Source organism: Argentina anserina, chromosome 6, assembly GCF_933775445.1.
Source record: "Argentina anserina chromosome 6, drPotAnse1.1, whole genome shotgun sequence".
Classification (NCBI taxonomy): domain Eukaryota; kingdom Viridiplantae; phylum Streptophyta; class Magnoliopsida; order Rosales; family Rosaceae; genus Argentina; species Argentina anserina.
The window spans coordinates 37,098,087-37,125,175 of NC_065877.1; the positions used below are offsets into that span (position 1 = coordinate 37,098,087).

General features: G+C 40.2%; 5 protein-coding genes across 7 annotated transcripts; 4 read left to right on the plus strand and 1 right to left on the minus strand.

Annotated features, from left to right (window-relative positions):
- Nucleotides 1-504: 504 nt before the first annotated feature.
- LOC126798456 (uncharacterized protein At2g33490-like) lies at nucleotides 505-5,379 on the plus strand. Of its 2 annotated transcripts, none has more exons than XM_050525431.1 (11): nucleotides 505-815; nucleotides 1,168-1,240; nucleotides 1,725-1,799; nucleotides 1,901-1,962; nucleotides 2,060-2,128; nucleotides 3,027-3,055; nucleotides 3,136-3,343; nucleotides 3,446-3,682; nucleotides 3,843-3,896; nucleotides 4,006-4,955; nucleotides 5,125-5,379. In XM_050525431.1, exons 1-10 carry the CDS (start codon nucleotides 702-704, stop codon nucleotides 4,903-4,905), a joined length of 1,821 nt encoding a protein of 606 aa, XP_050381388.1. In that variant the 5' UTR covers nucleotides 505-701; the 3' UTR covers nucleotides 4,906-4,955; nucleotides 5,125-5,379. The 2 variants fall into 2 exon arrangements, with proteins under 2 accessions (XP_050381388.1, XP_050381389.1); XM_050525432.1 differs by having other exon boundaries at nucleotides 1,766-1,799.
- A 217-nt stretch (nucleotides 5,380-5,596) lies between these two features.
- LOC126799428 (probable inactive shikimate kinase like 1, chloroplastic) lies at nucleotides 5,597-8,362 on the plus strand. The gene is made up of 10 exons (XM_050526630.1): nucleotides 5,597-5,970; nucleotides 6,066-6,106; nucleotides 6,292-6,346; nucleotides 6,435-6,507; nucleotides 6,590-6,677; nucleotides 6,838-6,920; nucleotides 7,023-7,149; nucleotides 7,319-7,397; nucleotides 7,488-7,552; nucleotides 7,660-8,362. Exons 1-10 carry the CDS (start codon nucleotides 5,775-5,777, stop codon nucleotides 7,726-7,728), a joined length of 876 nt encoding a protein of 291 aa, XP_050382587.1. The 5' UTR covers nucleotides 5,597-5,774; the 3' UTR covers nucleotides 7,729-8,362.
- Nucleotides 8,363-9,032: 670 nt separating this feature from the next.
- Nucleotides 9,033-13,458, plus strand: LOC126797589 (uncharacterized). 2 transcript variants are annotated; one of them, XM_050524242.1, is made up of 6 exons: nucleotides 9,033-9,152; nucleotides 9,552-11,091; nucleotides 11,186-11,437; nucleotides 12,073-12,153; nucleotides 12,533-13,066; nucleotides 13,208-13,458. In XM_050524242.1, the coding sequence occupies exons 2-6, from the start codon at nucleotides 9,883-9,885 to the stop codon at nucleotides 13,259-13,261; spliced, it is 2,130 nt and encodes a 709-aa protein (XP_050380199.1). In that variant the 5' UTR covers nucleotides 9,033-9,152; nucleotides 9,552-9,882; the 3' UTR covers nucleotides 13,262-13,458. The 2 variants fall into 2 exon arrangements, with proteins under 2 accessions (XP_050380199.1, XP_050380200.1); XM_050524243.1 differs by having other exon boundaries at nucleotides 9,035-9,152; nucleotides 9,558-11,091.
- Nucleotides 13,459-17,836: 4,378 nt separating this feature from the next.
- LOC126801082 (phytyl ester synthase 1, chloroplastic-like) lies at nucleotides 17,837-23,027 on the minus strand. The gene is made up of 14 exons (XM_050528534.1): nucleotides 22,467-23,027; nucleotides 22,307-22,358; nucleotides 22,073-22,128; nucleotides 21,792-21,950; nucleotides 21,386-21,490; nucleotides 20,865-20,971; nucleotides 20,566-20,687; nucleotides 20,292-20,400; nucleotides 19,958-20,088; nucleotides 19,481-19,847; nucleotides 19,252-19,365; nucleotides 18,745-18,830; nucleotides 18,517-18,626; nucleotides 17,837-18,395 (listed from the first exon to the last, which is right to left on the minus strand). Exons 1-14 carry the CDS (start codon nucleotides 22,879-22,881, stop codon nucleotides 18,202-18,204), a joined length of 2,127 nt encoding a protein of 708 aa, XP_050384491.1. The 5' UTR covers nucleotides 22,882-23,027; the 3' UTR covers nucleotides 17,837-18,201.
- Nucleotides 23,028-25,145: 2,118 nt separating this feature from the next.
- On the plus strand, nucleotides 25,146-26,455 carry LOC126799846 (CASP-like protein 1F2). The gene is made up of 3 exons (XM_050527108.1): nucleotides 25,146-25,682; nucleotides 25,788-25,917; nucleotides 26,056-26,455. Exons 1-3 carry the CDS (start codon nucleotides 25,450-25,452, stop codon nucleotides 26,284-26,286), a joined length of 594 nt encoding a protein of 197 aa, XP_050383065.1. The 5' UTR covers nucleotides 25,146-25,449; the 3' UTR covers nucleotides 26,287-26,455.
- The last annotated feature ends 634 nt before the right edge of the window (nucleotides 26,456-27,089 follow it).

Genomic DNA, 27,089 nt, shown 5'->3' on the forward strand with positions numbered 1-27,089 from the left:
TGAATAGGTGATCAACAATTCGGAATTATAGCAAGTGTGGATCATCTGAGTTTGACCAAAGAAAGAGGAGGTTGAACCATCTTTTAATAGTTCATATGTACAAGTGAGACGAGCTAGTACTACACGAAAGGGATTTGGACCAAAGTGGCGGGCAGAACGGGTAATTCGACTCCATTTGGGATCTGTGAATCTGTCCCACCCACCGCCACGGTCAAACTAAGAAAGTTTTCGTTCTACAACCGCCTCTACCTTCGTCATCAATATCTGACTTTGACTGCGTCCCCCAACAACCACTCATACAGCGCCACGTCACTATCCCAACAGATCCTCCCCTGCACACTATCCCCTTCTCCCGGTGCCTGACGCTACTCGCAGAAGCAGCCAGATTACCAAACTGCCCTCCATAATACGTGTCGGCTTCTCTGTGCGCGCTTTTTTTCACTCTCCCTGGTAAAAATGCTCCTATTTTCTTCTTGTTTTCTCCTTTTTCCATTTTCCCCTCTCTCTCTTTCTTTCTTGGTTGATCTGCAACGAGTCGTTTTGAATGATCACCGAGCTCGGCGCCTCTCTCTCGTCGTCAATGTCGTCCGGCGCATCGAATTGAAACTCGCGGCGGCCTAGATTTGGAGTCCTGTTTGAATTTCTAGTCTTCCTAATCGGATTCGTCGGTTTGGGTGATTGGGCTTTAGGGTTTTGAGGAAATGAAGTCGTCGTTGGATAGGCTTCGGAGATTTGAACTCTACAAGAGTGGTTCTAAAGAGAAGAGGATCTTTCAACCCTCGCCTCATGTCGATGAGCTCGCTCAGGCTTCTCAGGTACTCTTAATTATTTTCCCCATTAATTCTTACTTGTCTTATGAACTTGTTTGTTTATCAGTTGTAAAAATGTTTAAGTAGTTAATCCGAATTGTAGCTTGAGTGCTTAGAGACTCTGTAAGCAGTAATCAACACTATTGGATCTTGGCCTCAGTAAATAATAGGTGGTTATTTTTACAGTGAATTGAACTGGTTCGCCTCTAGGCGTATGATAACAGGAATTTTGGATAGGGAGGATAGTATGAGTTTCACGTTTTCATTGGAAAACTCAGCTGTTTATGTCGTTGTGTTTTAGGCATTAGACATTAGGCTTGGCTAGGTTTTGCAGTATTGATGTGGTACATTTCTGCAGGACATGCAAGAAATGAGAAATTGCTATGATAGCTTACTTTCCGCAGCAGCTGCTACTGCCAACAGCGCCTACGGTAACTATCTGCGTCTGTAATCTCTGCATTAGTTCCAAATTTGTTGTCATATGGCATCTTTCTTGTAAATGAAATTTTGTATTCCCTAGTTTGTCAACCATTTCAAATGTATCAACTGGCATTTGTATCTATGAAAACTGATTTAAAATACCATGCTCAGTTTCTTGTTAAAGTTTACTAATCAGAAAACTCATGCTTACTCTTGCAAGGAATGTCACTTTTCACAGTTTTTTTTTCAGCTAATACGGATATGTAAAGACTATAGCACAATTAGATTTCAGCATGAGACACATGAGTTCTCAGTGCCTAGTTTGAAAGGGTTGAATATTTTTTACAGCATAAGCTGCTTGCTGAAATGACTGAATTGGTTGCAAATAATGTGAATCTGTCAGTACTCCAAATTCGTATGAGATAAAAAATGTAATGGCATGTATAATTTTGGAGTCCCTACAGTTGCACACATTTGACCTGATCTGACTTTCAGAATTCTCTGAATCATTGCGGGAAATGGGTTCTTGTCTGCAGGAGAAAACTGCATTACATGATGATGAGCATGGTGGTACGTTATTCTACTTCCCCTCTGAATTTTTAATTTGAGGATTTGATTGTTTTAGGGATATTGAGGATAAACCATACATTTGCATTTGTACTATATTGCAGGTAGAGTTTTTCTAATGTTGGGGAAAGTGCAGTTTGAGCTTCAAAAGCTTGTTGATTCTTATGTGAGTTCTAATTGCTTTCGCTATTCTTATTTTTTTTAACAAATTTTGCATAGGTGCACTTTAACCTGGTTTTAACTGTTTGCTTTCTTTACTCCAGCGCTCTCATATAGTTTCAACAGTCACAAACCCATCAGAGTCTCTTCTCAATGAACTTCGAACAGTTGAGGTTGGTTCATGTGTATTCTTTTAGTTCATCCGTTGATGCTTTTATAATAATCCCTTAGGTGGCCTGTAGCCGACTAGCCGCCGCCTATGATGCACTAGTACGGGTACGGCATGACACGATTTTTCTCAATAAAATGCTACACGGGTACGTTTGGATACGTTTTATAAAAAATATATATCTGATAAATTCAGAATTTAATTAAAAAAATAGCAATTAGAACACATAAAATCCCATCAATATTACAATAAACTAAGTCAATGAATTAAAACTCTTAATAAGTTCAAGCAAAGTACAAGTTAATGCTTTCTAAACATGATAATTTTAATGTTAAAATGACTATTTTACCCAAAAACGTATCCAAAACCGTACCCAAGGCGTATCCGGTGGGTCAACTTTGCACTACATGGTCAAGAATCAAGATACGTTTTTTTGTCAAGGATACGTATATGCAGCGTATTCGGGTGGTACCCGTATCCGACACGGGTACGATACGGGCATACCCTTTTTTTGCCGTATCCATGCTATATAGGCCGCCGCTATGTGCTTATGTTAGATGTTTCCCCAAATCACCAAATGTGTTACTAATCAAATTCCTGGTGCATGCTAGATCCACAACAGCTGCACCAAAGCCTTGTATCACTTGCTTAAGTCGCCATTTAACTTGGTGGGATATTTGAGGCCCTTCACTAATTGATTAGCATATGGATGAGATATGCATCCCAAATAAGCAGTTAGCATAATGCGTTAAGTACCTTTTTGAACCTTAGAATAGTTGCCTTCCTGGAAGTCCTATTATTCTATTCAACTAGAAAGATTTTATGCAATTATCAATTGTTTGTTGCCTTCTGCTCATTGGCTTGTAAACAACTAGATATCCCTTTCATGTTCTATAATGCAGGAAATGAAGCGACAATGTGATGAGAAAAGGTATATTTCTCTCTTTGTCAACCCTTTTTACGTATTTGAATTAGAGTTTTTCTGAATATGGTTTGGCACATTATCTTCAGAGAGGTTTATGAATACATGTTAGCACAACAAAAAGAAAAAGGGAGATCAAAACGTGGGAAAGGTGAAAGCTTTACTATGCAGCAACTGCAAGTCGCTCGTGATCAATATGATGAGGATGCTACACTCTGTGTTTTTCGGTTGAAGTCCCTGAAGCAAGGGCAAGCCCGAAGTCTTCTAACACAAGCAGCTCGCCACCATGCTGCTCAGGTTTTCTTTCTATATCCAATTAGTTTAAAAGGTATCATCTCGGGTTCTTCTATTGTTTGAGGCAAAACTAACACTCCGGATCCTCTTCTGTTTTGTATTTAGCTGAACTTCTTCCGGAAAGGCCTCAAGTCACTTGAGGCTGTTGAGCCGCATGTTAGGCTGGTTACTGAGGAGCAACATATTGAATACCAATTTAGTGGACTTGAAGACGATGGTGAGGATAATGGCGCAGATCATGGCGAGAATAGCTATGATTCTATTGAAGATGGAGAACTGAGTTTTGACTTAAGATCAAGTAAGCAGGGAATGGAAGTTTCTGCAGCAAGGAGTTCAATGGAGGTGAGCTCTTAAGTGATTAGGAAACTGTCTCGCCAATGATAAGCTCTCTCTGTGGTTTGTTGACTACAGATTGCGAGACTTGTTTTCAACAGTACATTTTACATTTTTTGTTATTCGATATTGCTTTACCTTGTCCTGATGATGGGGCGGCTTATTTCAGATTGATGAAATGGGTCATTTGTCTCCTCAACCTCCAAGAGCGGATTATTCAGATGTATGATTATATTGCCTTCTGATTGAGAGAATTGCAGCTATACTTTGAAGATATACATTTTTTAAGTATATAAGTTAACTGGTGCATTCATAATTCGTTCTCTTTGCAGATAAGTCTTGATCAAGGTGATTTTAAGTTTTCGAGTAGGGAGCCAAGAAGAGGTGGGAGCTACTCAGCCCCAATAGTTTCTGCAGAGCCAAAGTTTGATCCTGCCGAGAGAGCTAGACAATTGCAACTGTCAGCTACACGGAAGCCTCATACGTACGTGTTGCCTACACCTGATTCAAAGGGTCTAATTTATTCAAAGACTAGTACGGTCCCAGATGTGAGGTCAGGTGGACGCAACCACAACTTATCACACTCCTCTCCATTGGACGCAAAGCATGATAAGTATTTTGGTGATGATAATCTGACAGGAGCTAATTTCTCAAAAGCTCAGTCGGTAGTCAAAGAGAGCCATAGTGCTAATACATCTATGCAATTGCCGCCGCCTCCTCCTCCTCCTCTGGCAGACGGACTGGCACTACATCAGCATAGAAGACAAGCTAGTGGTCCCATTGTATCAAGTGAAGCACCTCAACTAGTTTCTGGAATGTTTCCTCGTTTACCAAATCCTCAGCCTTCTTCATCTCCGAAAATTTCACCAAGTGCTTCACCACCCCTTGCTTCTTCACCAAAGATAAGTGAGCTCCATGAGCTTCCTAGACCCCCAGGTAGTTCAGTTGTCAAGCCAACAAAATCTTTTGGATTGGTAGGCCACTCTGCTCCACTGGTCTTAAGGAATCAAGAACCTCACAGTCAGAGTAAAAAACCTTCAGTGCCAACAAATTTGGCATCTCCACTTCCAATTCCACCATTGATTATTCCTAGAAGCTTCTCCATACCTTCGAGTAGCCAAAGAACTATGTCTTTGCATGTATCGAGGCATTTGGAGTCTCCTCTGGGTTCAAGCAAACCGGAAGAAGTTGCTTCACCACCTTTGACGCCAATTTCTCTAACAAATGTGTAAACAATATCAACCGAGTCTGAAGTGGCCTTTTCACTCCAGTCCTATCAAAGGTGAGCAGTCCACTTTCAATAGTTCCTCACCGGTTGGTGTTCCATTCTTTTCCTCAGTACTACACTTCTTTGTGCTTCACACTTCCATATCATTTATTTTGTTCCATTGTTCAATTAGATTTAGGACCACATGGGAAAAGCCTAATACATGAGAATTTTTTAATTATAGTTTCTGCTTCAAGCACAAGATGGGAAAAGGGGAAGCTAGGGCATATAAATGCTTCCCTAAACTCAAGTTTTGGATTTTGCGCATACAACGGATGCAGTTGGGAGCTGAAATCAATATAGTGAAGCAGTGCAATTTCAGTTTTTTCCCCCTTAGATTGTGTTGGGTTGCAGTGTCTTCATGTTGGGTACAGATGGGTCTGTAAATATATTTTATGTAATGGAAATTTCACTTTAGTTTTGGCCGTGGTTGTTCGAATGTATTGTTTAGTTTCTCATCTCAGGCTTTGTTTGATGCTTGAAATTGTGATGAGGTCTAAACTTTACAAGTTACAGTGTATCGTTATATATATCTTCAAATGAGGAATCTTGTTTATTTCCAATGGCAGGACAATACTTAGGGGAAGGATCCTGCTACCATCGTACACACAAGTGAAGTCATGTTACATATAATGTCATTAACATGGTTTAAAAAAATTCCCGTCTTGTAGCCGAGGACATGAATACGTATAAGAAAGATCTCAAAGAAGTGGTGTCGTTTAGAAGTGGGTTTGATATTCTTGCCGGATAAGGTAACGACATTTTTGACGGTTAGATGACTGGCAAGTAGCCAAAGTGATAAAAATTAGAGACTTGAGTTGTGCTGTCGTGGCCATGGAGATTACAAGGACTCTCCTCCCTTCCTCCCCTCGTTCTAAACTCCTCCTCCGCCCTCCTCCGTTATTCCATTTTCACGTCTCGCCGTCCAGTTCGTTGACCCCAGATGTCCTTCAGTCTCAGAGCTCACTGCCCATTGCCTCTCGCTCTCACTTCCGTAAACCTCTCTCCGCTTCCGATGGTAGCACTTCCGGTGAGTTCAATGTCTCTTATTTCTCTTGTACATTCGATTATGGACTCATCTGTTTTCTACTTTTCATACTTTTGGGTTCTGGTGTGTTATTTCAGCAACTAAGGTTGCTGCGGATGATGCCTCTCTTGAAGTGAAGGTGAGATCTCATTCCCGCGCCGCCTGCCTGCATTTACTTTAATTCATGCCTGTAATTGAGCTCCAGGATTTGTTAGTTGTTTGATTTAATGGGTTAGACAGATAGTTTAGACTGCTGAGTAGAGTAACTGAATTGAGGAGTTATAGTTTAGAGTGCTGATTGTAACTGTTCAGTTTTAAATTCAGAAGAAGGCAATGGATGTATCACCTGAACTCAAAGGAACTACCATATTCCTTGTCGGTACGCATTACTTAGTGCTCCGTAATGCAGTCGCAACTCGCCATTGTGTGTTTTTACATTGATTGGTCATCTTATCTTTGGTTAATAGGAATGAAGAGCTCCATAAAGACCAGTTTGGGAAATTTCCTTGCCAATGTGTTACGTTACTATTACTTTGACAGGTACCTGTATCTTTTCATTCCTTGATTATTCTTTCTCAGGTCGTATTAGCTGAACCTTTGATTTGTGCTCTTCTATATCCAGTGATCATTTGGTTGAGGAAGCTGCTGGCACTCTATCTGCCACCAAATCTTTAAGGGAGACTGACAAGAGTGGTTTCCAGGAGTCTGAGGTATTAGTTTTCAGTTCCTTTCGTGTGTTTTCTTCATCATATATGGGATGCAAGCTCAATTATGAGCATTTCAAGGACTGAAAAAGCTGCCTAAGGCCTACACTATAACACACATGACACATCTTTCAAATTGCATTATTCACTTGTTCAAATGCTGCAGACTGAAGTGTTGAAACAATTATCATCCATGGGTCGGTTAGTGGTCTGTGCTGGAGATGGTGCAACTCAGAGTTCAACAAATCTGTAGGAACTAGGAACTCAATCTCATTTTTTAATCTAGGATTCGATTAAATCGTTGTTTATATTAGTGATATAGTGTTCTGATTTGTTTCAGTACATACGCAGGGCTCTTTTAAGACATGGGATCACGATATGGATTGATGTACCTTTAGACATTGTGGCCAGGGGTATGGTCGGAGATCAAAGTCAGCTCTTTGCATACAATCTATCTACTTCGGCATCTTATCCAGAGGTCATCTCTTTCTCCTAGAACTTATTATTGTACAGAGCGAGTTTCTTTCTCAGATTGAAAGTAGATAAATATCATTCGACTTGGAAAAGAACAAACAAGTAAATGCTCTTGGGCAGCTGCCTTCTTGAAAATTGACACCTCTCTTGAATCTCTGATGTCTAATAACCAGGTTTTGACTCGCCTAAGTACTTCATATGAAGAGTTGAGGGTCGGATATGCGATAGCTGATGCAACCGTATCTGTTCAGCGTATATCCCCGTGACTTTGTCTAGGTAGCAACTATGTAATAGATTAAACATCCCCATTGGTTCTAACATATCTTCTTCTTATCCTAGCAGAAGTAGCTGGTAAGTTGGGATATGATGAGATCGATGATGTAACAACCGAAGACATGGCATTGGAGGTAAGAAATGCAAGATTGCAGACATGTTTGAAAATCAAATGAAAACTGAGTGGCAAACTAATTAAGGAGACAAACCCTTGTATTGTTTCCCCTTGTGTTAACTGTAGGTTCTGAAGGAGGTAGAGAAATTGACTAGAGTGAAGAAGATGATGGAAGCAGCAGCAAGACCCTTTTAACAGTCCTTATGAGGCATAAGGTGGCAAGCATTTTCACCATGAGTAACTAAATTGAGATTGTGGTCTACGAGGGAATGAGGGATGACGTTTAAGGTTATCACTTGTCAAGTTGTTGAAATAGAATACACGATGATGTAGCCTGTAATCTTTGTTCATGTCACCTGTTGCGTTAGTTACCGAGACAATAGCAGGCTTAACAAGTGTAGGCCCTAAACATTAAGGATGGGGCTTGGCCCGTATGAGAATAAGGAGGGCTTTTATGGACGGTGGGTGGTGCATAGAAAGGAGCAAAAGGAATTCAACTCCGGCACGCAAAAGAGATTAGCTTTTTCAACTCCGGCACGCAAGACAGACGCTAAGATTGCGACTGATAAATCGATACATTCAAATATAGCAAACATAAGGAGACACATAAGATAAGAGTGATCAGTGACCATCATCGACGACGTCTCACAAGTGAGACAGAACCTTATATCGTCGTCATGTAAATTATGTTCCGGTGCTTCAGTGTCCCTCTGCTTTGTTGCCACGTTGATTGGTTCCCAGTCTCCTGTTGCCACGTTCCATACCTATCTGTACTAGTTGGCCATACCAGATGATGATTTTCTCTCATTTCGTTTCTGCTTCTAAAATCTAGAAACTAGATTTTAGATGAATAGAAAACACACATTTGCTTGGCCAAAGAAAAACGATTGAAGAAGGATATGTAATCGACTCGGCTGGTCAGGTGTATCCATTGGATCCAGCTAATCGATACTATTGCCATTTTGCTATTATGTACAATCTACAAAAACGAGAGAGAACAATGGATACATCAAGCTACAACCTAATTCATAAGTTGATCCCTCCATGGACTTGGGATGTTATTCGAAAAATATCATGATCTACTTTCTTAGTTTTTTTTACCCGGAATTGCATTATTATTACTATTATGGTTACAAGGTCTTGTAGGTGAAGAAAATGCCTCAAAATGGTAAAAAACCCATATTAATAATCCTATTAATCATTAGCTTTTTACGTGTTACGAGAGGGAAGGTAAAAGAAATTGAATTGTAAAGAGAGTTTTGAATGAGATTACGTGCAGCATTTGCGTCTATGGCGTGGTTATGGTGTGGATTTGCGTTTTAATATTAATTAATAGGCTTCGAGATTTGCAGCCAAAAGAAAAAGAAAAAAAGAAATCGAATTGGTAATGGAAACGCAAACGGGAATGGTGATGACGACGCAGTTTTTTTGGAATTATAAACACCTTCTCGATTCTCTCCCAGCCTCTCTCTCTCTCTCTCTCTCTCTCTCTCTCTCTCTCTCTCTACAATCCCCAATTCCTCTTTGCTTTCACATCGATCGCTTCGCTGTTTCAATTTGGATGGCAGATTCCTCCTCATGATTTCTCTGCCGGAATTGTTTGATCGGAGCTTTCCTCGGTGTGTTTACTAGTACTCATTGTTCAACTTATGATATCATATTATTCTTAATATCAATGAACCTGTTTCCATATTTGTGCTTTGATTCTGTATCTTTCTGCTAGCTGTTATGGATCAGTTCAATGTGTGATCAATTGAACTCAACTTTGTACTACTTGTTTGCTCGCGTATCCACTTAGATTGTTCTTGTTATTTGCTTCAGATAACGATTATGATTCAACTGTTCTATGATTTCTGGGTGGCTTTGTTTTCTAACTCAAAAGTTAAGCTGGACTGATGATCAATTTGATTATTGTGGTTTGATCACTGGAAATTGTACTGCCATTTGCTCAACTCTGATCAATGTCACATTGAATGCGTAATGTTGATGATCATTGATTCATGTTAATATTGTGTCAGGCACAGGTTGCTTGTCTAGGAGATCATGAATCACATGTGTTTCATGGCTTCCTGCTATGGAGTTCTTCAGATTACTCTTGATCTTCACATTACGACTATGTGCTTCAATATCTCTTTGGAGAGACTGGTAACTCAACTGTTTGAATTGGGGATGCCCTTGGTAGGTACATAGGAGTATGTTCTTAAATGAAGCATAAAATTTAGGAGCCTAGTCGTTATAATCTTAGAGTAATAGTACATTGGACTGGATCAAACTGATCTAATCTGATTCCCTTGCCCCGCCTGCAAAAAGTGTTAGTCACTATTTCCTTGCTTCCTTTTAGAGTTAGCCATGGGATTGCCTCAACTTCCGACAAGTGAAACCTCTGAGGAGGTACACCCAGCATCTTTCGGCCCATTTTTAGAAAGCCCCCCTCGATCTTCTGGGATGAGCAGTTGTTGTTTGGATGGAATGAATGGTCGAACTGCAAGCAGAATGAGTGGAAATTCATTATGCTCCTCTTTAGGAGACGACCAAGCAAGAAGCCCGGTAGAACTGTCAAAGTTTCCTGGTAATGATTCAAATGGGTTTAGAATGATTGGTTCTCTCAGTAAAGCTGGTCAGATCACTCCCAGAAGTGGACGAAATGTTCAGACCCCTGCTTCTAGGATTGTGGGTTTTGAATCAAGTAGAACAATTCTAAATGATGGTGCCAGCAGTGTTTCATCTGATCATACTCACTCTTCATCTGCAGTTATTGTCACCGCCAATGAATGTACGAACAGTGGGTCATTAGTGAAGAAGAGAATGTTCTCCCCCTTCAAGTCCCTATCGGCAGACCAATTTAATGGTGAGTATCTGGACCTTGCCTGCAGAACTGATCGAACAAATAGTCCTGCTGTCGGTGATAGTACTAGTACATCACATGATCATAAGAAACCAAATGTTGGAAGTGAAAACCATTTTATCAGGCCAGCTTGGTCCAAGCAAATGCCCTGTGATAAAGGTAGTATGGAATTAACTTTCACTGACGGTCCTTTAGTGGACATAAATCATCCCCTACCTAATCTTTTACATGTATCATCTCCTAGACCTGAATTGAGATATCTAAGTAACATAAAAATTCAAAGGCCAATATCAATATCTCTGAAAGAAGTGATTTCACCTCAGCTGTCTTTATCACCTCTTGGCCGTAAGGTGTCTGAAAGAGGGGAATCTGCAGGGAGGTGCAGCAATAGTACCAATGAAGAGTTTGATTGTCATTTGGCGTTGAAGAATGTGAAAGAAGGAAGCAAAGGTCTGTATTCTCCTGAACAAGATAGGTTCCAGATTACAAGTAAATCTTTTGAAGAGGTTGATATATTCCACAAAGAATTTTGTCCATCTTCTCTGGAAACTGGTACTCCTATGAGTTTTTCTGTGTCCCATGGGTCAGCTCCCACCTCCCAATGCATGAGGTTCGTTAGAAACCTAAGTGGGCTATCGGTTAGGAGATCTTTGGTTGGTTCATTTGAAGAATCTCTACTGTCTGGTCGGTTCTTATCAGGGAAACCCAGTCAGGTTGGTGTTGGTACTTGGTAATTGTGCTTTGTATACTCCTGCTTACTATCCCTTATTGTAACTTTATAACTGGTCGCGTCTTGGTATTATGTAGAAAATTGATGGTTTTCTTGGTGTGCTAAGCATTACTGGGGGAAACTTCTCACCGCGATCACAGAAGCTTCCCTTTTCAGTAACTAGTGTAGAAGGAGATTGCTACTTATTATATTATGCATCCATATGTCTTGTGGGAAATTCAGCGTTGCATAGGGGTGGAGGACAAAAGATGAAACGGGAACTTTGTAATGATGATTCACAGATTGTCAAGAGCCGCCTGCGCATTCCTGTCAAGGGCCGTATACAGCTGGTATATGTTTCATCTCTCTCAAAACCACTTTTTGCTGGTCTGATTTTTTTTTGGAAGATAGTTATCTCTAACTTTTGTTGCACTGTAGAGTCACTTGTATGTTTTTGTGAGCATTTGAATTAAGTAGTTAATAGGCCTTAGATAGTTGTCAGTTCTGCTTTCATTTAATCTAAGATGCTCATGCCGAGACTTGAATACTTTTCTCCATTTAAAGCTTTCTGTTGCATTTGGAAATATGGATTTCATGTCACACAAGACAATGATCTTCGATGACCACAAATCGCTAATACTGTTCCACTCAACTTCTCTATGGTTGTATACCATGTGCTTAAGAAGCAAGAAGGATCTTTTAGTTACTTATTCGGTTATCTAATAGAGGGGACTGTTGTCAGCTTACTTAAAAAAAACGATATTTTGTTCAATTTATATGCTTTGGTTGGTCTATGCTTTTTTCTGTTGGAAAGTCGGTTGCCAAAGGAAAACCATGCAAAGTTATCATGTTATGGACTCACCTACAATAAAATTTGGTCAGTCAAAACATGGTTTTCACAGGTGCTTTTCTATTGTTCATATGTTCATATGTTCATATGTTCATATTGATATGAAGTTCACCTCTATGCTTTTCTTCTACACAGGTTCTAAGTAATCCTGAAAAGACACCGATTCATACTTTCCTTTGCAACTATGATTTAAGTGACATGCCAGCTGGTAGCAAAGTAAGACGAATCTTTGCTTTTTACCTGCAAATAATAGTGTATTACTGATTGTCTCACATTGACCACTGCCTAGCCTTTCTGTTTAACGCATTAATTTATAAATGATTAAATGGAGAAGAAATATTTCATGAACTGCGAACTGCCTACTCTGCAAACATGATCGTGGCTTGCAAATTTAAACTTTACTTTCAACTTTCCATTTTTTTGATTGGATTTCGAAAGATTTCAGATTAATAAATGGCATGAAACATTGGCACTAACTTCGCAAAGAACTTCAACCATGTGGTTATGCATTTGTATATGCATGTACTGTATCTGTTGACTAATATCATATTATGTTTCTGTTCAATATTGTTCTAATCTATTCAAATCGAAGTAGACATTCTTGCGCCAGAAGGTGACCTTAGCATCTACTCCAACATCTACTCAACTGAGACATGAGGAGACCGATATTGATTCAAAAGTCATAGACAATGAGATTAGAAGTGAAGGCTTGAACTCGGTGGATTCAATAGTTAAGGGTGATTTGTCCAAGCTATCCCCTCAAACAGGAAGGGTAGGAATTCCTTCCTTCAAGGGGATTGAGAGGAGTGTCAATGGTAAGGCCTGCCCTTGCAATGATGATAACGACAACATCTGGGTTGATGAACGCCATGAAACTGACAGAAAACAAGTGCTTGGATGTTCAAGAGTTAATCAAAACAAGAATAGTGCCCTTCGTTATGCTCTCCATCTTCGTTTCATTTGCCCTCTTCCTAAAAAAGGCTCCAAGTCAGTTCAGAGATGCAAATCAGATCCCTTGTCTGGAATACAAAGAAGAAGCTTAGATAAGGAAGAGGAGCGGAGATTCTACCTCTACAATGACCTGAGGGTTGTATTTCCGCAGCGCCAGTCAGATGCTGATGAGGGCAAGGTATGTGTATATATAGTGTATGAGGCATGCGTACACACAGCAGAAATTTGTGTTCTGGGTGGTCATGGTTGTTTGTTATATATGTAATGTGATTAGCTGACTAGAGGCCTGATTATTTTGTTTTTGGTTGTTGAATGGCAGTTAAACGTGGAGTACCATTTCCCAGAGGATCCCAAATACTTCGACATCGAGTGAAAGTCTGATTGACGGGCTGACAATATCTCTCTGTTGTTTGTATCCTTGAAAATCTGCTTCTCTGGGTCACTGGGTGTACATATGGCCTAGTTTGTCATTATTTTAACCCGAATGGCTGTGTAATAGTTGAATCCCTGTGGCCACCTTGTACTCGTGTACAGTAATAGTAATAATAATTGGAGTGAAGTTAAATTGTATTTGGGGCTTGTTTCGTGCATGTGACCTGGTACTGAATGTGGATGAGTTGAAGGTAAAAAGTGAAACTGTACTTTACTCTGCTCAGGCAGCTCAGCCTGCTTGCCTGTTGCGTCTGTTTCTTTTGTTTGGGGCTGCACAGAGCTGTAAAAAAAAGGACATTGGGAAGGTTGTGCAGTAGAATGCAGAAGCATTACAAGTAACAACTGGAGATTACATTACTTATTTACTTTGATGAGTGAGTGAATGAGATGAGGTGGTGAAGCTCCGATCCTCCCACGCAAAACAATAGTAAATTATGTAATATACATCTCTGTATGTGTGACTATCTCCGAGTGTAGTAGTAGTAGTACCGTGTCTATGTGCATGTACGTACAGCTTCATTCAGATTCAGTAGTCTCTCTCTCTCTCTCTCTCTCTCTCTTAGAATTTGAAATTCCAAAGTAACCGTCTTATCGAGTGTGGCCCTTCCTCGTCCTCGGTAGCAAATATTCCCCCTCCCTTCCCGTCCATTCCATGAAACACGGCCAGCCAGAGAGAGAGAGGAATATTTCTGTTACTGTTACCACCAGAGAGAGAGAGGAATATTGTGCTCCAGCCTCCTACGTGTCAGCATCTGATTAGAGGGAGAGAGAGAGAGGAGGTAGTTTTGTCTCTACTCGATCCCCAAGTCCCATTATAAACCATTTCATGCAAACGTCTCTCCCATTCACTCAACTCACTCTCTCTCTCTCTCTCTCTGATTCAATTCTCAGGCATGGCAGACCCAGCTGCAGCGGCCATGTACGAGTACCATGACTTCCTCCTCCACAACAAACACCTCCTCCTTCCTTCATCACCACCACCAAACCAACCCACACCACCTCCACCACCAAGCCAACCCACTAAACCTCGTTCCTCTTCTAAACCCGGTCGCATATTCCCATGCCTCTTCTGCCCTCGCAAGTTCTACACTTCCCAAGCTCTCGGCGGCCACCAAAACGCCCACAAGCGCGAGCGAGCCGCTTCCCGCAACAGAGCACCACCACCACCTGCACCTTACCCCTCTCCCTCTCCACCGTCGTTTCAGAACCAATACCAGCAGCTGGTTCAATTTCCGACAAGTGGAGGACTCATGGTCACACCAGCAGCAACCACCAATGCCATGATGGACGTCGTCGGCCACCAAGAGATGCAAGGCTACTACTGGTTCGATAACTCTCGCTCCAACTCCAACAATAGCAGCATGAGCAGCCATGATTTGATCATCCTCGGTGACAATCACTACTACTCGAGTGCCTCTCATCCTCTTCCACCACCACCTGCTGCCTCCTCCTTTCATTCCTCTCCTCTTCCAGCTGCTTTCATCTCAACCCCAACTCCGACTTCTAGTGCCAGTACCGGTGGTACTACTCACGATTCTTACTATTCTTGTCATGGCGGCCACCCAACTGTGGACCTCACCCTTCGCTTGTGAGCGACGTACCCATTTCTGTGCTCACTCGTTAACTCATTTCTGTCACCACCGAGTCTGTACGTGAGTTAGTTTTTGCATTTTTCCAGTTTAGAGTACTTGGTACTAGTACCAGTTGAGTCATGTTGTCCGATCCTATCTTCATGTGTAATTCCAGTAGTAGTGAGTTGATGATTAAAACCCAGTGGGTAGATGGGCAGAGCTAGTACTCTTGTCAAAGCTGTTGGGAAGAACGTACTGAGTTTCAAGATGGATGGATTCACTTGAATGAACATGTATGTAGACCGATCTTTGATTTCGGGCCAGCTCCATCTTCTCTCTGTACGCGTTACACATTGATGCTCGCTCCATCAAGTTAGTTAATCAAGTTGCGAGGATATAGCTAGCTAGCTTAGGCTTAATTAGTCCCATTCAAACGTGTTTTGAGCATTGACATCGATCAATTAATGGGGTTTCAATTTGTTGCCAGTTTCATGTTTCATTGTTGATCATGTATGCTAGCTCATGTTCATGAGTTACGTATGGCTCTAAGTACCGATGATGCATGGATGGAATGTGATGGAATGATACATGATGTAGGGTTTGTTAATTCCGAATATATCCTTCCGTTCACAGTTGCCTGTGACTGATGAGCTAAACGGCGGCCATGGCCAAGGAGGTCGAATTAGTAGAGGCCAGGAGGGAGCGTCCGTACGAATATTCCCCTCTCTCAACTTGTCACAGCTTGCAGGACACACACACACATTAACTTTTAGCAAGTCCTACCACTTGATTTTAGTCAGACCTACATACTTTTTTTTGTTGTTGAGAAAATCAGACCTACATACTTATTTCTGACCAAAAATGAAAATTGGAGTAATAAAAAGTATCTCAAGAAATGGCTTTGTTTCATGGCTTGAAGCAATTGAATAGGGCGGTTGATTATATCTGCTTCAGACAAATGCAAGATTGAAAACGCTTGGTTATCTATCTCTCCCCCACAAACTGAACTGAGCGCAATGTCTAATTAGAAATTGCACGTAACTAATTCCATATAACAAAGTACATATTAAGTACATGTCCTTCTATAATAAACAAGCAAGCGTTTTGATGTGATATTTGATTGAATTATGGCGCCCCAATGACTCTGATGGATGAGTCCCAGAGCCTAAACCCCTTTTAAGCGCCTAGCAAGCTAGTTGTACAATACTCTTTAGCCTCAATTACCATTGACGTATAACACAAGTTAAATTAACTGACTATTACTATATGATGGAAATAAGCTTTAAGCTTCATCCAAGATCAAATGCCAGATTTGACAGTCTTAAAGTATGTTCCAACTAGCTTTCCTCCTGTTACTATGATGGAACAATTAAGAAATAATTAATATAAAATTACTTAGTAGTATTAAATAATATTTGAATTAACTAAAAACTCAATTTTCATATTTCTCACTATTTTCTCAAAAATTACCAAGCTGTAACTCCAAGATCAAACAAATTTCTCTCTTTTCATTTTTTTGTTTTTTTCTCTGACAGTTTTAAATTTTTCCGGCCAAACCACGTATGGAGTTAATAAAAGTTTCAATCATGGTGGCCTGTATGACGGAGCTCCTAAGCCAAAGGAGAAGGAGCTGTATCTATGCTTCAATGAAATCAACCTGCTCAATAAAAGTTGTTACGTCTTCCGCACCATCAAGTTGTCCGATTTATCGGAATGCTTCTGTGAGTTAAGCTTTGAAACTAGAACATTAACCAAGTGCAATTGTTGCAGCGCCATAGACAAACCGGAACATCAGTTGCGCCAGCGGGCTTGGATCTTCCCCTGGGAGAAAGCTGCCAGCTGCGGCGGTGATGAGGACGCAAAACTCCCAACGTATATGGGTTGCTGTTCCTCCGGCTCCCGTATCTTCTTCGCCGGTGGCATGGTTCCACTTCCACCACCAGATCCGGAAACAATAGGGGGTTCTGTGCCTAGTGGAGATGTCTATAATTTTACTCCAGAGCGTACTAGTTGGCAAAGGCATGATTGGAGTTTCAAGAAGGAGAAGCCAAATCCCCTGCTTTTTGAGGTGAACGGAAATTTATACTGTCTTGCACGTCAACCCATTGGTGGTCTTGTTAAACATCCCACTTTCGGGCTATACAATAGCCGTTCTGGTGAATGTGAGGCTCTGCCAGATCCTCCATTTTACGAACTGGAGCGGGAATACTCTTTGTTCCATGGGCCTCGTCCAAAGTTGTCTTACACTATTGTTGGTACCAAAATCTTGATCTCGAGCAGGTTAGGATCATCTAACAGTCCCATTATGTGCCTTGACGTGAATGACAAGGAAAAGAAATGGAGAGAGATGACTTCCTTGTTTGGTGGCAAGGGTTTTCCCTTTGATGGGAGGGCTTTAGTATTCGACGTGAATGATAATACACGTCATGTTTTCCTTTCGTGAGTGTGAGATATATGTGTCTCTGCTACATTCACTTGATGAAGGTAATATATGCATCTCTGAGGACAATTGTCTGGATGGTTGGTTCATGTTACAGGACTTAATGGGTTACTTTGGTGAACAGTCATACACCTTTGTTGATCTTGGAGATCAAAAGGTTGGCTTTATTTTGTGTGGGAACAGGTTATCACCGGAAAAGTGGGATAATGATATGGATCCCTGCCGGAAGGCGCGTGCTCTTATAGTGGCAATTCATTATGAAGTGGTAGATTCAGATTGTCTCATCCTTCGATTACAATTGTCATTCCCCCACCGTCTGTGGCAATAAATTGGTCGGTAGCTTTGTGGCCTAACGCAATCCATCCGTTGGCACGGTAATTATTCCAGTATCAATGTAATGTTGTATAGAGTGAGTGCTAGGAGGTCTCTACTTCGTAACTTGTTTTTCGATACAACTCTACTTCGTGACTTGTTTCCCAATGTCGTAGAGAAATCGTACACAAAATAGAGCTAGAGAGAATGTGTTTTAGTCATAGATGAGTGCCTCTAACCTAACCTTTCAGATATGTAGGAGTTTCTCGTTCCCATCAGGAGGCTTCTACTTCGTAACTTGTTTCCTACTCTCAGGAGGAACTTTCATCAAACTCACAGGAGCCAGTTCTATATTGAAGGCAGTAACTACATGTGATATTCCAACTTTGAAATGACTTCAAATTCAGGCCCTCTAGTTTTCTGCTTTTTTCTTTTTCTTTTCTTCTGTGACTAAGACTAGGACTAGCTAGGCCTGTTCTGTGATTTAATTTGTATTACTAAGTAACTGATTCACAGCTGTATGATCCAACAGAAGAACCATTGCCTGCTTTCGCTTCATTAATCCAGGTCAAATGAGGGAACTTCAGATGTAAACCCGTGTATGGCCTGGTATTGTAACCGAGCCGCCAGGTTTCTGTAAGGATCACTCTCTCTTTTCTTCAGCAAATAAGCAAGGCACTTCTCAACCTCTGATTGAACTTCTAGATACAGGTCATGAGCTTTCTCTCTGTCTCGTAATGCCTGCTTCCTCCCTGCGTTGTAAACATTCACATTACAGCATAAATAACAAACCAACTTCATGAATACAATTCATTCGTGTCAAACAATTTCTTTCACTCAAATTAGCTGTTTAATTACAGTCGAAACACGGACCTGCTGTTTCAATTGGTTTCCCAAATTTATAATAAAACCGGCCAGGAAATTTCGGTACAATTCCTGGCAAGTGCACAGCTTGGTTCCCAGTCTCCCCATCAACAGTGGACCTATGTTCACAAGACAACATCAACATTCAAGTTTAAACATTAATATAGAGGATAGGCAAACCAAAATTGGAGGTCTGCGTAATTCACCGATAAGGCAATGTCTTCACAGATCTCATACCTCACTTTTGCAGTTTCAGCTGTCAGGTCCTCAATGAATTTTTTGAGGAAAGGAATTTTCATCTGGTCTTCATAATCAAGAAATAGCTGAAGAAAATACTGAAATTAGCTATTCTTACCAAAGTGAATATCAATGAATTTTGCTTAAAAAACCCTAGAAAGAACGCCTTTTCTAATGCTTTTTTTTTTTTAAAAAATTGAGTGGAAATAAATCCATATCAATAGAATCCAATTTTTCTAATGGTTCTCTTCACACATGAACCAACATACTGTGTAGCTGTGCAAGTGTGCACATGCATGATTCACCTAATTGTGTGCATACATATATAATGGATCTGAATTTACAAGCCATGCACCTTTTGGAAGCAGGTCATACTACTTAAACAACCCCAATCTGGTACACGAGTAATTTAGTACAGTAACACCTACTTCAAGATTTATCAAACATTTAATGGGAATGCATATTACTAAGATGATACAAAAGATAAAATGAGGTTTGTAGCCTTACGTCACCAATATCATCTTCTCCAACAGCACCAAAAGGTACAATTTTGGCTCCAAATCTAGCTGCCATTCTCACAAATTCTGACCGTTCAGGCCAGAACAACTTATATGCTTCCCCCTGGAAAGTGCAAGTTCAGTTTTGCATAATGACTTAAATTTTCTAGTGCATTGACATCTAATTAAATTACATATTCAGAAGTGAAAATCAGACTAAACATGAAATGAATTAGTACCTTGCGGTGAAGAGCCTCACGCACTCCACCTGGATAGAGGAGGACATGAGACTTTGTAGAGAGAAGTTTGAAAAAGTTTTTTCCTGATACGGGAACAGCTCCCATAAGTCTGAAATCATCGTAGAATGAGTCAGGTAAACTCTCATCTTTCCATTTGAGAAACATCATTGGATGCGCTATCCCTCGCAAATGAATGTTATTTTGTTCCAACAATTGGGTTACCAAGGGAACTATTTCAAATCCCAGTAACATGTGATAACCAACATACAATACAGGACCCTCTTTAGGGATCCCAGCAAAGCCCCTCACTATCTTCCCATCTGCTAAAGTTGAGAGCATCACTGGGTTCATGACCAGGTTAACCCATCTGCACATTAATATTTAATAATCAACACTCAGACTATCAACTGACAAGCTTAGGCCACTGATAGCATAAACAAAAATTGCAAATATTACTACTATGAAAGTATCAGCCACCTGTTTTTATCCATTATGCCTTTAACTTCGGAAGGGGATGGTGGTATGTAATCTGAAACAAAATCACGTTCTTTCGAACGCCGATAGAAACCAACATTCTTGATGGCAGTTAACAAATCAAAAGCATCTTCCTGCCAAAATTTTGATGAACAAATTAATGTATCAAAGTGAATAACAAACTATTTAAGTTAACACTTGTATTTTACAGATTATATACATCTCGTTGTAAATTTCAAAGCTTAATATTGACACTTTAACCATTATAGAGGAGTACCTAATGTATATTTCAGAAAATTCATATATGTAAAAAGTAATTCTACTAGCATAATCCTACCAAGAAGAGGAAATGGCCGCAGTCATCAAAAGTACGGATTTGACAAGTCGCAAGCAGGCCACAGAGTCTGTGACCTTCTTCTCGACTAGGTAGCAATGGATCTCTTCCACTAATAGACAGATGATAGTGAAATTAGCACCATCGTTCTAAATATGATAGGGGAGTAATGCAGCAAAGTGGTCTTGCCAACATAATAATTGTGAAATGCTGCATGACTGCACAAGTCTTTACATGAAAATAATTCTAGAATTGGCTCTGGAATTTTGAAGAATACCTGGCAAGTATCACGGTTTGAGCTTTTACAGCATGGAGACGTGAATTGACATATGAAGAAGCTGAACTAATCATTTGTAGCTTCCAGAGAAGTGTTTCTCTGGGTAAGATATCAGCAAGAACCTGGAACTTAAGCTATCAATCCCAAGATTCAAACTTACCTCTCAAAGTAAAAATACATCATAAAAGAATCATTTGAGAAGGAAAAAGTCCAGTTGATGAAAAAAAAATGTACAGTTTGATGCAGATATTAAACGTCTTCTTGATCGATGAAAGTAATATTTCAAAGTTGTGTCTTACAGAGAGGTTAGATATTGATTGTGCAACAGTTTCCCTTGATAGCTTTTCAACTGTCTGTGGCAGTTGAAGTGCTCCAACTCCCTTCTCCAGACCAGCCACCATTGCACCTGAACGGATGGAAAGAGTTGCAGATCATCGAATAACATACTTTTGTTATATGCATAGGAACTTCGATCCAATAATTCACTTGATTGTATTACTCATATCACATAGAAAATCCAATAATTAAACTTCGAATCATTGCAGAGGACATTTCTAAAGCTGACTCAAATCAGGAGATAATAGTCTCCAAACAGAAAAGAAAGAATTTATACTTATAGAATAAAAGATAATGTAAAGCTGCTCGTCAGTCGTCACCTTAAAGGGTTCTCAACCCAAAATGATAATCACAAAGCAATACCAGCTTGCTCCGAGTCTCACGGTAACATGAGCTTGAGTGGTTATGCTGAAATGTTTATCATAATCTATCTGGAAACAAATAGGTAGATCAAGCTACTAGTAAATGCAACACAAAAGCATACCTGTAACTGCACTTAGAATATGAGGAAGGCTAAGAATGGGAGTGTCTGGCAGGAACCGCAGCAGAGGTAATACAGCTTGAAGTGGTGACCTGCTGAAGGACGTTGCTGCAAATAAACATCAGGCAGGTGTTAAATAGAGAAAGAAATTGCCTCATTTTCTGTAATAAAGCAAATTTGGGTTCTAAGGCAATAATAAGCATGCTCAGTCCTTCAGAAGTTTAGTTTTCATTCTCATTTATTTTAGTACACAACCAAATGATAACAAAAAAGCCTAATCACTTCCACATTAAGTGGTTGAAAATAAATTCTTGGTTCTTAGGAACTGTAAAGCAATCACCAGAACAACGAAACATCTGAATATCTTAGTTCTTACATTAAAAGGGCCTACGATGAAGGAAAATGCTACCTGGATTTGCCAGTATAAGAACAAGGTCGATATCCGGGTTAAGGGCGGCCACAGATAGTGCGAGGCATGCTCCAAGAGACTCTCCAACAAGATATATGGGACGACCCGGTGAGGCATGATGCTCTGATCGAATTGTTCTCTCAACCAGCTTCACCAAGTCTGACACACACAAACAAATGACATAAGAATTCATCTGTTTCACCCTTGAGGCAATCTTTGACAGAGAAATACAGCACCAATGTGCAAAATTTTACATATAAAAAAGGCCAAGTAGGAAGAACCTGTAAAGGGTGTTCGATCCTTAGGAGGGATATGCAAGCACGAGACTTGGAAATGCCTTTATACAGAATAAGTTAAAAAGAAAAGAAAAGAAAAATTAAAAAGGAAGTAAAATATGGATCAGCACCTAGTACTCGTACTAGAACGAAGAAGTAAACTTGACTCCAAATATGTAGGTGAGAGAAGTAAATATAGGAGTTTGGAAGCAGTGAAGGCAGGGTCGAGTGTAAACGTACTTTGCAAGTTTCTGGTGATGTCGTACAAGCCCAAGTCCGGTGCCGTCAATTCCTGCACAAACCAGAGTTGAATGGAATCCAAATCGATCGATAAAGGCGTTGCTTTTAGTTATAGAGTGATTCTGGTGATGAAAGCAAGCAGGTAGAGTGATTGACTGACCAGGCAGAAAGAAAAGGAGAGGGGAATCATGGCTGGTGGTGGGGGCCCCGCAGTCTACAGGGGAGAACCACCGAGGTGGTCCACTTGCAGTTCCGGAACTAAACTGGTCGTCCGATCTGAGAAGATCCTTGGATTGCTGGAAGAACTGGTTGAAGCTCACTTGATCATCACCGTCCTCCAAAGCCCCGTTAATCGGTTGCTCCTTTGCTTCCACTTCTTCCTTCTTGGCTTTGGTGTAGGCGTTGTCTGAGAGAACACTAGTCGCCGTGGACGTGGTGAAGACTGGAGCTAATCTCCTGGTGGTGGCCAAAGAAGGTAGCTTGGAGCTTGTGAATAATGATGGTGGTGGAGACGTGGGTTCATGCCACAGCCAGCCACAGCCGGAGGAAAAGAGAGACAGGGCGTTGGAGGCCATGGCCGGCCAGAATCTGATATGGAAAGAGGATGGGATTGGAAATGAAATAAATAGAGGGAGAGGGGTGTTTAAAAAAGAGGAGTGTTCATCATTTGTGTTCGGCTGTTTTGGCTGTTTTTGGTTATGGGAGTAAACTAGACAAGGCTAAATGATTTCAACTCCCAAGTCGGGAAAATCTATTAGACGACTTCGACAACGACACTTGACCACTCTAGACGGTGATTCCTCTCGTTTCAATTCATATGTTGCTAGCTCACAGATTCATTTAGTAGAAGATTCAACACATATTCCTCCGATCCAAAGCGAAATAAATTACATTATCAAGGATCACTGCATGTTTTCTTCTGGTTAAATTTCATCCCCGCGATTTCCTCTGTGTTTTACATTAATATGAACAATTTTTAAGTTGAAATAACTTTAAGACGTAAAAGATTAATCTTTCTAAATCATTTTGTACAATAATTAGGCAGCCGAGTGAAAAAGAGAAGGGATATGTAGAAGATGGGTGATGAACTGATGATGATGATGAAATCATGGAGGAGAGTGATGTCGGGTTGGTTTGTTGGTTGAATGCTTGCCCCAAATGATCAACGAAAGAAGAAAGTGAGAAAGGAGGTTTGGCCTCGTTTGGTTTTAGAAATGCAAAGCCAGAGAACAAGTCATGGGGGTGGGGTAATTGGACGTGGACTACTCGACTCTACAGGCTGCTTTTAGATGCAGAAGATTTCTACATTGTTAGATACCTCTATTATTTGAATGTCTTGAGATCATTCTTATTTGTTTTCAGTGGCTGGGATCGAAGTAACGGTTATTGTTATGGGAGGGGGACTTGCGGAAGCTAGAAACAAAACACAAGAACTTAGAGAGTCTTCCCCAAGTTTTATATGCAAAGTAGAGCTTAGGGCGGCAAATGATGCTGTAAGACTTGGAAATCATACAAGTGAATTATGTGTGTGTGCAAAACATGATTGAATTATGAATTGATCAACGCCGGGTGTCAAGTTAGCAAGTAAGGAATGTATGTTCTCCACTCCAATACATACAAGCTATGATGAGCTCGCACTTTTGGGCTGATTATATAGTAATCCCACACATATTTTTTTATGATGCCTGCTTAGTAAACAATCCTAGCTTAATTATTTAATTAGCATTCATTGGAGTTTAAACACGTTTGTGTTTCACGTTCATATAAAATCCATCTCGATGACACATTCGTCCTTGTATTTTTTGAGTTTGGAATCACTGTATCTCTGTCTCCTTCTATTGTTTCTATCAGCAATTCTTTATGACAATTTTCTGTTTACAGTATATATATGTATATGAATAATATGATTATATTCATTTTCACTTATAACAACAGAGCATACACACTACATTTTGTAGAGACTAGCTAGTCATTGTTTTAGAAATAGAGGTTGGAGTCTTCCACCATTGGGTTGACTAGATCAGACGCACACATCATTGTTCATAAGAATGACTTTAAAAATCATACATATATACAATAAATACATAATGCATCTTGTCGCAATGCCTCAATTATAAGATATTAATACGGTATATTATAACTTTCTTAAGCATGGTTCATTGGTTCTAAGCTATATATATATATATATCTGGGCAGCTTGCGTTCTTAGCGGGTCATTGAAGATAGTAATATGGCCTATTGAAGAGAGTGATTGTTTGGGTCCATCTCACTCGTTCATCATCTGTGCGGCTGTGCCAGTAGTCAAGGAATACTGCTTGTCTGCTTCACCCCAAAGCAAAGGACACCATGAAATAGTAATACTAAATAAGGATTAATTAGGGGGCTAATCAGCTGCTTGGATATTTATGGAGGCTTTATGTAATCATGCTATTCTTACCATCCTGACACTACAACGATGGAGATGCCATACGAATTGAACAAGCAATGCAGTTTATCCATGGTAACCTTATACTTGTAATTGTTGAGACATTATTGAAAGTAAAAAAAAAAATCGCGAGCCACGAAACACATTTGTCATTGTTTAACAGTAATTATTCATTGTAAACCAGCCGAGCTAGCAAGTACCAACCTAAGAGGTTACAATAGTAACCAGAATCCAATTAGTTCATCGGGTCAGGTCCCGAACCCCTTGAACTTAGTTGAAGACAAGCCTCACCAAAAAAAAAAAAAGGTTGAAGACAAGCCTTTGTGATTTGTTGGGCTGGTTGGAACGTACGTACAGTGTCCAATATTCATTAGTGAGGATTGGAATCTGATCGAGTTGGGTAACCCTTTCAATTATGAACGCATTTCCTTTCACGTCCTCAAGTTAGGTTTCGCTTACTTATTACCCCATCATCAACATTAACACCGAAACCCTCCCTCCCTTAAAATTCCAGGCCATCCTATCTAGTCTGGATTTTGTTCTCCAATCCTTCTTTTCTCGACAAGTGCCCATTTCACTTTGCTTTCTCAGATTTTCATTTACTTCTTCTCCTCGGTCTTTGCTAGCTTCTCTCTGTATATTTACTATTTAGGATCCCCTCCAGCTTAACTTTACTTTCCCCATTCGAAAACAGCTAGAACAAGAAGAAGAAGAAGAAATGGCTTCAGAGTCATCGACGACGGTGGCTAAAGGCGACATGAACTTTTCCTCTTCTCTTGCTTCGGCTAGTCAACGGCGGAAAACGAGTTTCCTGATGGCCCAAGTTGGCATCAGAATCTCAGTTATTGCCTTCACATTGGTCGCAATCTCTGTAATGGTCACCAATCGCCAGTCCGTCAAGGTCTTTGGATTTACGTTCCAAGCTCACTACACCTACTCGTCTGCCTTCAAGTAAGTTCCACTCCTCGATCACACACCATCAAATTCACATTCATATTGTGTATATTTATCTATCTGCTAAGTGAATATTTTTTGGTTGATTACTTTTTGTTACAGGTTCTTGGTTGCTGCGAATGCCGTGTTGTGTTCCTTCTCAGCTCTGTCGTTGGTCTTTCTCTACTCTTTATGCCGTTCTGGGACAACTCCACCTCTCAAGAAGTACTTCTTCCTCTTCATGCTTGATATGGTAATCAATTAATCACCTTAATTAATTACTTCAATTAGATCGATCTGCATACTCATTCGTAAGAAATTTAAGATAAAGGTTATGGTTCTTTTAATATATGATTAAGAGACGTACTCCCGGCCTGAATAATGGGTGCAGGTGATGATGGTGTTGATAATAGCTGGATGTGCAGCGGCGACTGCAATAGGGTACGTGGGGAAGTATGGGGAAGAACACATGACCTGGCAAGCGACTTGTGGTTATGTGTCTAAGTTCTGCAACAGAATGTCCATTTCTCTTGCATTTTCATACTTGGCCTTCACCGCTTTCTTGCTTCTCAATTTCATGTCTGCTCATGCTCTCATCTATCGCCCTATTTTCAACACCTAATATAATCATCATCTTCGTCAACTCTATACTTTGTACTAGCTCGATCATCATTTAGATTCTAGCTAGATATTTTCATCTATCTCAATTCTTATGTAGAAATTAAGAAACATATTATATTGTTGCTATAATCAGTTGTATTTTGCTTATGATTATATAATTTATTGTGTCATCATTTGTGTGTAATATCCATCAATTCGACTTAGGCTTGTATATGTATATGCTGCTGAAATTGGCTTCTTTGGAGGAAATGTTTGTTGCATTAGTTCTTAACTATTGTCTTAATTGGGGGCTTTCTAGCTCTAGGCCTATAGTGAGACCCTTGCAGATATTTAATCCATGCCAGGACATGTAGCTAGGTTTTCCTAACACGCACGCAACTAAGAGGAGAACAATGTGGCCTTGCTAGCCTGGTTAGTTATGGTACGTAATGTCATATACGTACATTTGTATATAGCCAACAGTTGCAAGTCATGAATTACTTATGCAGCCGGATCAGGGAAGAGGAAGAGGCTGATGCAATGCGTGTTTGATTAAATTCAACGCACGAATTATATCATGAATTGCTTATCTTAACGACTGCACTGTTCGGGTGTACCATCATAGATCATCTATTGTATCACTGCAAAATGCAGTTGCGTAGCTGAAACGATATAAATGAGCATATCTAACCCTGCATCGTTTATTTATTGGATTATAACTAAGACCATTCATAGCCATCAGCATCCAAGACCCAAATGAAACACAATATACAGGATGTCTTTTAATTACACAACCAAAAACTTGGAGCACATTCTGACTCTTGT